At 37.7% G+C, this 10,245-nt stretch overlaps 1 protein-coding gene across 1 annotated transcript; it reads right to left on the bottom strand.

Annotated features, from left to right (window-relative positions):
• Positions 1 to 6,639: 6,639 nt before the first annotated feature.
• LOC130590749 (glutamate receptor 2.6-like) lies at positions 6,640 to 7,185 on the bottom strand. The gene is made up of 2 exons (XM_057393287.1): positions 6,817 to 7,185; positions 6,640 to 6,699 (listed from the first exon to the last, which is right to left on the bottom strand). Exons 1-2 carry the CDS (start codon positions 7,183 to 7,185, stop codon positions 6,640 to 6,642), a joined length of 429 nt encoding a protein of 142 aa, XP_057249270.1.
• Positions 7,186 to 10,245: the final 3,060 nt, after the last annotated feature.

Below are 10,245 nucleotides of genomic sequence, written 5' to 3' on the forward strand. Positions count from 1 at the left end.
CTAATCACTATTATACACGCAAAATAACAAAACCGTCAAAAACCGCACAAAACGCACAAAGCCACGACAAGAGACAGGCTCTCGTCGCGAGCCGCGACAGATCTCGCGAGTCGCGAGCGGGCCTGTCGCGAGTCGCGACAAGCATCGCGAGTCGCGATGCTGCTCGCCTGTGCGCTGCGATGCCTGCTCGCCTGTGCGCTGCGATGTTGCTCGCTGCCTGTGCGCTGCTTGTGCTAGTATGTGCGAGTATACATGCTACTGCTTTGCTGCACCATGCTTAGCTATAACCACCAAGCATAGTATGCATTATACATATTGATTCAAGTAACATTTGTACTTGTTTGCGGTTTCTTTATTCTTTCAAATCTTATTGTTTACTACACCATAAACAATCTACGTGTATATTTAACGTAACTTGAACAACGACACCTTAACCAAGTTATTCAAGTTATACGTTACATGAACTCAATCAACCAAATACTCTAAATTATCCAACAATCCTCCCCCATTTAGAGTATTCTAAAAGATAATTAGCACTAAACATCATCAAACCAAACATCTCATGCATAAATGAAAGTGTATAAAACTTGAACTTTCATATAGTAAAGTACACATTCCAAGTATCCGTATCCAATTGGTGTCGATAACGATTGAACCAATTTCAATACATAATGGAAACCCGAAGATACAATACACACAAGATAAATATTACTTAAACTCATTATAAACCGACACATAAAGCCTTGTGTCCATATCTATTCATAAGTGTATCAAAGCTATGCCCCAATAGCTCTTGAAGCGGCTAAACTTCACACTTACATAGGTAGATCTCTAAAATACATGCTACTGTGAAAAGCATAAACAAGAGACCTATTAAGTTATACAACCTCCTTATACAACACAGTTATAGAACTATAAACTTAGGATGAATAAAAGTTCTACAATCATCTAAATGAAGAAATTAATCTTATTGAACTTAAGACCCAACGTCATATTGGGCGTTAAGTTAAGATTCCCTCATTCGTGATTCTCGAGGGGCTCCAATCCTAAACCGATTGCCATCCTCTTTACATTATCTCTAGCCAAGGCCTTTGTAAAACAATCCGCTAGATTATACGTTGTACGTACATAGTCAACAGTGATTACACTATCCTTGATAAGTCCTTGGATATAGCTATGCCGCACACCAATATGTCTCGACTTACCATTATAGACTTGACTATATGCTCTTGCCAAAGCAGCATCGTTATCACAATGAATCGCTATGGGCGATATCGGTTTTGGCAACAAAGGAATCTCAATCATGAGATTCTTCAACCACTCCGCCTCTTTGCTTGCGGAAGATAAAGCAATGAATTCCGAAGTCATGGAGGAATCCGCTATGCAAGTTTGTTTTTTTTGGAAGCCCAAGATATAGCACCTCCCCCAAGTAGAAATACCCATCCACTTGTGGAAGAGTGATCCTCTTTATTAGAGATCCAACTTGCATCCGAATACCCTTCTAAAACCGAAGGATATCCACTGTAGGATAAACCATAGTCCTTGGTTTTTCCTAAATACCTTAATACTCGACGAATAGCTTGCCAATGTTGTACACTAGGATTACTAGTATACCTACTAAGTTTGCCTACCGCAAATGCGATATCCGGCCTAGTACTCGTCATAGCATACATCAAACATCCAATCACCCTTGAATACTCAAGTTGAGATACAGCACTACCTACATTAGGTAGTAATTTCTCACTAGGGTCCATTGGAGTTGACACAAAAGAGCAACCACTAACATCGAATTTCTTAAGAACCTTTTCGATGTAGTGAGATTGAGACAAACTCAATTTACCTTTGCTTCTTTTAATTCTAATTCCTAGAATGACATCCGCCTCCCCCAAATCTTTCATTGAGAACTTAGACGATAGAAAAGATTTAGTCCACTCAACTTGGGATAAATCAGTTCCAAAAATTAGCATGTCATCTACATATAAGCAAATCATAACACCATGACCATTGTCATCAAATTTGCTATATACACACTTATCTGAATTGTTCAATTTGAATCCATTAGACAACACTACCTCATCAAATTTTTGATGCCATTGCTTAGGTGCTTGTTTTAGCCCATACAAAGATCTAATTAGTTTGCAAACTTTTGTTCTTGACCTTTGACAACAAACCAACCGGTTGTCTCATGTAAACCTCCTCATCTAATTCTCCATACAAGAAGCAGTCTTGACATCCATTTGATGGATCACAAGATTATGAATTGCTGCAAGGGCAATCAATAATCTTATAGTGGAGATTCGAGCTACAGGTGCATATGTATCGAAATAATCGATACCCGGCTTTTGAGAAAAGCCTTGTGCCACTAACCGGGCTTTGAACTTGTCAATAGTTCCATCGATTTTCATTTTCTTCTTGAAAATCCATTTGCACCCTATTGGTTTACATTTAGGAGGTAGGTCCGCTAAAACCCATGTGTTATTCCCCATGATTGAGTCCATTTCATCATCAATAGCTTCTTTCCAAAATGAAGCATCTTGAGATTGCATGGCCTCATCATATGTTAAAGGATCCCTTCCACATTATAGACATATGGAAATTTAGTCAAAACACTATCTCTTGATCCTTCAACCAAATATACATGAAAATCCGGGCCAAAAGATTTCTCTTTCCTAACCCGTTTACTTCTCCTTGGTTGAGTTGATGTAGATGCAACATTTTCATCTAGAATTTGTTCATCTAACTCATGATCATCATTTTGATCAATCTCTTGAATTTCGGTACTTGGAGTTATATCCTTTGGTCTAGGAACCGATGAATATCTATTTTCATCAAAAATTGCATCCCTTGACTCCACAATAGTGTGAACCGACCAAAAGTCGTTTTGTTCTATAACATAGAACCTATAGGATTTGCTATGAGAAGCATATCCTATAAAGATGCATTCAACTCCTCTTTCACCTAACTTTTTACGTTTAGGTTCCGGCACTTTCACTATTGCCCTACATCCCCAAACTCTAATGTAACTTAGATTTGGTTTTCTTTTGTACCATAATTCATAAGGGGTAACTTGTTCTTTTTCATAGGAACACGTTTAAGATGTAACAAGCGGTTAAAACCGCTTCACCCCAAAAAATCACTCAAACCCGAGTAGGATAACATAGAATTTACCATCTCTTGTAAAGTTCTATTTTTCTTTCCGCTACACCATTTTGTTGTGGTGTATAAGCCGCGGTTGTTTCATGTATTATTCCTAAAGCTTGGAAATAACTAGGATTATGAAATTCACCACCTCTATCGGTTCTAAACCGTTTAACCTTGTCACTTAGTTGCAATTCTACTTCATTTTTATAGATCTCAAATTTTCTAGGGCTTCATCTTTAGTAGACAATAGATATACATAACAAAATCGTGAATGATCATCAATAAATGTTACTATATATTTTTTGTTTCCTAAAGAAGGTGTACTATGAAAATCACAAAGATCACTATGTACCAAATCAAGCAATTTAGTATCTCTTTCCACATTATTAGGGAAAGAACACCTAGTTATTTTGGTAAGCATGCATGTTCTACACTTCTCAATACTTGGATCAAAAGAAGGAATTAAATCATCCTTAGCCATAGAATATAATTTTCTATAATTAACATGACCAAGTCTTAAATGCCAAAGAGAAGAATTATCATTAATAACACACACATTGTTACTAAAGCATTTGAAATGCTAAGTTTAAACATACCATTACACAAATAACCAAGTCCAACAAACAAACCACCTTATAGATAATATAAATTTGTCCGACTCAAAAACCATTTTAAAACCTATTCGATTCAAGATAGCTCCTGACACTAGATTACGCCTAAGTTCCGGAGCAAATACAACATCTCTTAACACTAGAGATTTGCCGGAACTAAAGACCAACTCTACTTGTCCTACACCGAGAACTTGAGCTGTAGAGTCATTCCCCATGTATAGAACTTCTCCATTGTCCACCTCCTTGAAGGTTTTGAATGAAGACCGCTCCTTGCACACATGCTTGAAGCTCCTGAATCGATATACCATGAACAATCATCCTGTACACAAAAGATTTCAGAAATCATACACATATAATTCAAACTTGAATTACATGAAAGTTGTGTACAAGTACCTTGTTTGGCTTGGGATTGGCTAGACTCGCCTTTCCCTCCACCTTGCTCATTCTTTTTGTTCATTTTCCTCTTCCATAGGAAGCAATCCTTTTTGAAGTGTCCGGGCTTGCCACACTCCCAACAACCACGTTGTTGAACACCTCCACCATTCTTAGGCTTCTTAAAGTTGTTGCCTTTGGTGAAATTATTAGCCCTCTTCTTAGGATTTGAGTCTTTGAACTTTCCATCCTCCACCATGTTAATGGTAGAAGAATTAGGATTTACCTCCTTTTGTCCATCTTGAACCCGAATGCCCTCTTCAATCCGAAGATGAGCACCCAATTGTTCACATTTATATCATCTTTCCTATGTTTAAGAGTATTTCTAACATCCTTCCAACTTGGTGGTAATTTGTCTATTATTGAAGATACAATAAAAGTTTCATCCATACTAATATTGTGTTGTTTAAAACTTCCTAAAATCCTTTGAATTTCATGGAATTGTTCCATCACAGGCCTTGTTTCATTCATCTTAAAGTTATTGAAATTACTAACTAAGAACTTCTTACTAGATGCATCTTCGGCCATGTACTTTGACTCAAGGTCATCCCAAAGCATTTTAGCGGATTCATAAAATTGATAAACATCAAATAAAGTGTCAGACATACCGTTTAAAATGTGACCACGACATATATAATCGTCATTCTCCCACTTGTTCCTTCTCCTTGAGGCCTCCAAAGTTTCTCTTCCACAAACTCGGGTTTTGGAGTACTCAAAACATATGCCACCGAAAGAGAAGTGAGAAGAAAATGCATCTTCTTTTGCCATCTACGGAATCCCACACCCTCAAACTTTTCAAGTTTCTGAAAATTCGAAGTCATTTCACGTACCGTAGCCATCTTCAAGAATATCACTTTTGGATTGTTAGAACTAGAGAAAGGGTGAAGAAGATGAATACTATGAAATACGAATCTTCTAGGCGTGTGTAGACACTTTCCCAAAAGTGATATTCCGACCCTATACGAAGCACGGGTTTCACGGAATTCAATTTCGAGATACAAAGAAGAACAACAAGAGTCACGCTCGTATGAATCTTGTCAAAATGAGAATAAGATTTGTGTTTTGTGTTTGATGATTAATCTTCTCTTAGACTTGAGAGAGAGTGCTTGTTTTTGAGAGAAATATTCTGAAAAAAACTCTCTTTCATCTGTGGTACTAATCACTATTATACACGCAAAATAACAAAACCGTCAAAAACCGCACAAAACGCACAAAGCCACGACAAGAGACAGGCTCTCGTCGCGAGCCGCGACAGATCTCGCGAGTCGCGAGCGGGCCTGTCGCGAGTCGCGACAAGCATCGCGAGTCGCGATGCTGCTCGCCTGTGCGCTGCGATGCCTGCTCGCCTGTGCGCTGCGATGTTGCTCGCTGCCTGTGCGCTGCTTGTGCTAGTATGTGCGAGTATACATGCTACTGCTTTGCTGCACCATGCTTAGCTATAACCACCAAGCATAGTATGCATTATACATATTGATTCAAGTAACATTTGTACTTGTTTGCGGTTTTCTTTATTCTTTCAAATCTTATTGTTTACTACACCATAAACAATCTACGTGTATATTTAACGTAACTTGAACAACGACACCTTAACCAAGTTATTCAAGTTATACGTTACATGAACTCAATCAACCAAATACTCTAAATTATCCAACATTATCTACAGGACGTTGAGACAATAAGAAAACTGGATCAAGTATTAAAAAGAGATTGATCCTTTTTGAATGATAAAACTAAAATTGCTTATGAATCTACTGCGTAGACTTTAAATTGGATGGCGGAGGAATCACATAAGCAACAATCGTACTAAATATATAAGGAACGATAAGCATCTAATCAGGAGATACATCTAACCCTAACTGAGAGTGTTTATGTGCAAAATTATATTCGTATGTTTGTAAAGTAGTAAAATCGATAGAAAACAATGTAAACACAAATAATATTTGTTACATATATGAATTTTGTTAGATGCATCTAACAATTAGATTTTTACCATTCTTCCTAAATATATCTGCTACAAATTTGTTGCAGCATGAGGAGGACACAAGTTTTAAGGGGTGCATGTAATTAATGATCAGGGAGAAACAACAAGAGAAACGAAAAAAAGAAGGGACCTATTTAATGAGGCAAACTTTTAATAAAGGGAACTCATTATCAAATAATGTAATTGGAACTAAATGAAAACTTGCTAAAAACAGAATTGTTCCAACTAACTTAGAATGCAAGTCTTATTAATTTTTTAAAACTACCTACCTGATAATTAAGAAATATTTACTTTTGTCATCCACATGATAATTGTGAGTGGTACTAAAACGGAACAGCTAGCACTTTGTATCATGACATAGAATATTATAAATGTTGCAAATCATTTTGATTCAAGGGAATAAGGGTGGCACAAAATTTATAGAACACAGCAAATAAGTAAATTTAGAGTCCGTTCTGTTCAACTTATTTTAACTTATCTAAGATCTTCTAAGATAAGATCAGATAAGATAAGATGTTCGGTTAACTTCTCTTCCTTCATTTCAGATAAAATAAGATCTTATAACATCTTATAAGATAAGATAGAGACAAAATAAGTTGAACAGAACACACCCATAGCGAGCTAGTGGAGAGAGGATATAGAGAGACATACAAAGCCAAGTCCTGAAGATTTGAAGGTGACATCTTGTACAATGGTAAAATTCTCGCAATATTTTTCTTTGAAAAGCACCAGATGATGTGTACCAGCTACAAGAGCATCAATACCATCTTCTTGACCTCCTTTTTGAAACTTGTCAAGTATATCTACTTCCGTCCTTAATTCCACCAATTGTGATTCCAAAACACCAACTTTGCTAGTCAAGAATGGTTTCACAAAAGCACCTTGTCTATAGCCTACCTTCAATTTCTTTCTTCTTAGGTCATCTAAGCTCTTTATGTCCACATTATCCACGCCTTTTGTTGGAAGAAATGATGAAGTCTGGGGTGTTATATAAGAAGATATTGTGAGGAGTATCACCATTAAGACTAGTATAATGACTAGTCTTGTGTACATTATTGATGTCAAACTTGTACCTGCGCTTCATAAAGATGACGTGCATGTCATTTCCATTAGTCGCGATAGAATGGGCCGGATCTAGTTAAACTTTTATAAAATTAGCAACACAACAACATTTTTTTCAATTAGAAAAGATAATTAATCCGAAAACGAACCCTTGCTAGGCTACTAGCCTGCAGGGCAGGCCAGTTCATAGTCTGAGTATAAGGCTATACAATCAAGAAGTAACTTTCCCAACATATTGTTGGGATGAGGATTCGAACCCTAAACAATGCCTGAGAATTCGGGTGTACTCCATTGAGGTACCACCTCTCCCTCGTAGCAAAAACATAATGATTGAATAAAAAATCGGTTTTATATCGGTTATTTATCATGAAATATGTAGTATATCATGAAGTTATATGTTGACTTGTAACATTGACATTTTGGCAACCCATTCTCTCTATATCTCTCCTACATAATATTCATATGGTGTCTTTTCTTATCTTTGCTCTCTCCCAAGGTATTTAGGATAGAATATGTGAAAATCTATCTTTCCTTGTTTCTTGATGTTTCTAACTTTTATTAGTCTTAGCATTTTAAACACTCTTATGCATTGATTAATGGAATTCACTCCGATATTAGCGGCCCGTTTGGTAGTTGGTAATAAATGGTGGTAATGGGAATGAATTTGTGTGTAAATTTGTGAAAAATATCATTGTCCATTACCATGGTAATGCTAATTTATCCTAAAATGTCCACTTTCCTTCTTGAATTTTCATTCCCATCCAATACCACCTTGTAGGGTGGTAATGAGTGGTAATGAAAATTGCTTCCCCTTGAGACAAGAACACAAGTTTAGGGGTGAGATTGCTTGCCCATGGAGAAAAAATGCCTTCCCATGGAGATTTTAAGGGTGCTTCCCTAATAAAATTACACTTAAAATTCATTCCCATTACCGCAATTTATTAACGACTACCAAACGGGCCGTAGGAGTTTTCTCTAAATGTATGTACATATATATCAATTTTTTAATGGATTGGAGTTACATAAATACTCCATCCCACAAAAACCAAGGAGGGAGTGGGGACCATTGCCATAACAAGAATTAACAAAAAAGCAAATAGGTAAATTGTGGGACCTATGTACTATATATGGAAATATTTACAAAAACCAAGGAAGGAGTGATGGCAAATTTGTAAATAAAGTGTGGGACCTATGTATTATATATGGAAATAGTTGCAAATGTAGCAAATAAATTGAGACACACCTAAATGGCAAAATGTAGCAAATAAATTGGGACGGAGGGAGTAATTAAAGATATTGAGGTTAGAAATACTTCAAATTCATGCAATTACCTGACGAGGGTTGTGCCAATGACGATGCATGATTGTATTTACAAAATTTCCAAATCCAGAATAGTACAGCAACCAAGATGACAAAGCAAAGTACACAGACGAGGACTAGAATTAGTTTTGTGCGTGGTGTCAACGAAACACTCTCGCTGTTTTTAGTTATTAGCATGTCCCGCCACACCAGTATGCCTATCTCTGTGTCCAAGTAAGGCATTGTAAAATCCACCCAATCCATCCTTGAAGGTATTATTGTTATCTCCCCATATTAAGGAAATATTGTGATATTGTGATATATTTTCCATATATTTGTAATTATCTTTTAGGAGTATCTTGTATATCTTTTATAACATGATTTCAGGAAGTTAGGTGTTTTAGGGTTTTGTAAAGCCTTGTATATATGGCTGTAACTTCTGGTGAAATGATATACAAAAATATATTCTCCTAAACACATCTAGCCTCCTTGTTCTTAACATGGTATCAGCTTAACATCGTTCTTGGGTTGTGTTCGTTTTTCCGCTGCGTTTCTTTTCTGTTTGTTCGTGTGCGTACCCCATGGCAGGCGATAATGATGCTGCTCCTAAGTCTTCTGGTTCTCGCTATGAACCTTTCACCGAATATTATTTACATCCCAGTGAAGGTACGGGTGCGGTGATCAGTCCTATTCTTCTTAAAGGCGACAACTATGAAGCATGGTCGAGGTCTCTTCGCAACAACCTGCGTGCCAAAAACAAATTAGGCTTCATCGACGGGACTATTACGGTACCCGATTCCAAATCTCCTGATTTTTCTCAATGGGGTATTGTTAATTCTATGCTTGTTGCTTGGATTTTTAATACGTTAGATGTGTCTGTGCGTTCTACTATGCGTTTTCCCGATACTGTTAAGTCCCTGTGGGATGATTTACGTGATCGTTATTCCCTTGGTAATGGTCCTCGTATTTTGGAGTTAAAAAACCAAATTCGAGATTGTCGACAGAATGGTCGGTCGGTTGCTATTTATTTTGGTGAATTGCGTCAGTTGCAAGATGAATTGATGTCTTACTGTAAACTTCCTGTTTGTACGTGTCTTGCTGCATCTGAGTCTATTCGTCTTCAAGAAACCGAACACTTGCATCAGTTTTGTTTGGGTTTGGATTCCAAAAAATTTGGAACGCTTGTTTCTGGTTTGCTCATGCAGGATCCCCTTCCTTCCATCAATGTGGCTTATGCGAAAATCATATCTGATGAAAGGAAGCAGTTAGTTTCGGCTTCCCACGAGCAGACCTCGGTTGACGCTGTTGGTTTTGTTGCTTCGTCGTCCACTGCTGCACGTTCTTCTAGTCTGCCGCAGGGGGATGAACGTGTATGCAGCCACTGTGGTCGCAAAGGCCATCTCAAGGACACTTGTTACGAGATAGTGGGCTGGCCTGCTGGTCGCGGTCGCGGGGGACGTGCTGGCAGGGGGGTCGTGGTCGGTCTACTGCGCGTGGAGGCTCGCAATTTGCGGGTAATGTTGGTGGTAGTCCGCGATCTTCCTCTTCTTCTGTAAGTGATGTTGATCGAGCTAGCACACCTACTCTTAGTGATGCACAATTCCAGCAACTCATGGGTGCTCTCAAAGGTGTTCAAGTGTCTTCTTCTTCCGAAAAATTGAGTGGTATGTATGGTTCTTTTGATTGGTTGATTGATTCGGGTGCTTCTAACCACATGTC

This window comes from Beta vulgaris, chromosome 3 (assembly GCF_026745355.1).
Source record: "Beta vulgaris subsp. vulgaris cultivar EL10 chromosome 3, EL10.2, whole genome shotgun sequence".
In the NCBI taxonomy this organism is placed as follows: domain Eukaryota; kingdom Viridiplantae; phylum Streptophyta; class Magnoliopsida; order Caryophyllales; family Amaranthaceae; genus Beta; species Beta vulgaris.

Coding starts and splice junctions, on each gene's coding strand:
- LOC130590749 (XM_057393287.1), bottom strand. CDS start 7,185: ATGGTGATACTCCTCACAATATCTTCTTATATAACACCCCAGACTTCA. Junction 6,700..6,816: donor AATCTTCAGGACTTGGCTTT/GTATGTCTCTCT, acceptor TCTGAAATGAAG/GAAGAGAAGTTAACCGAACA.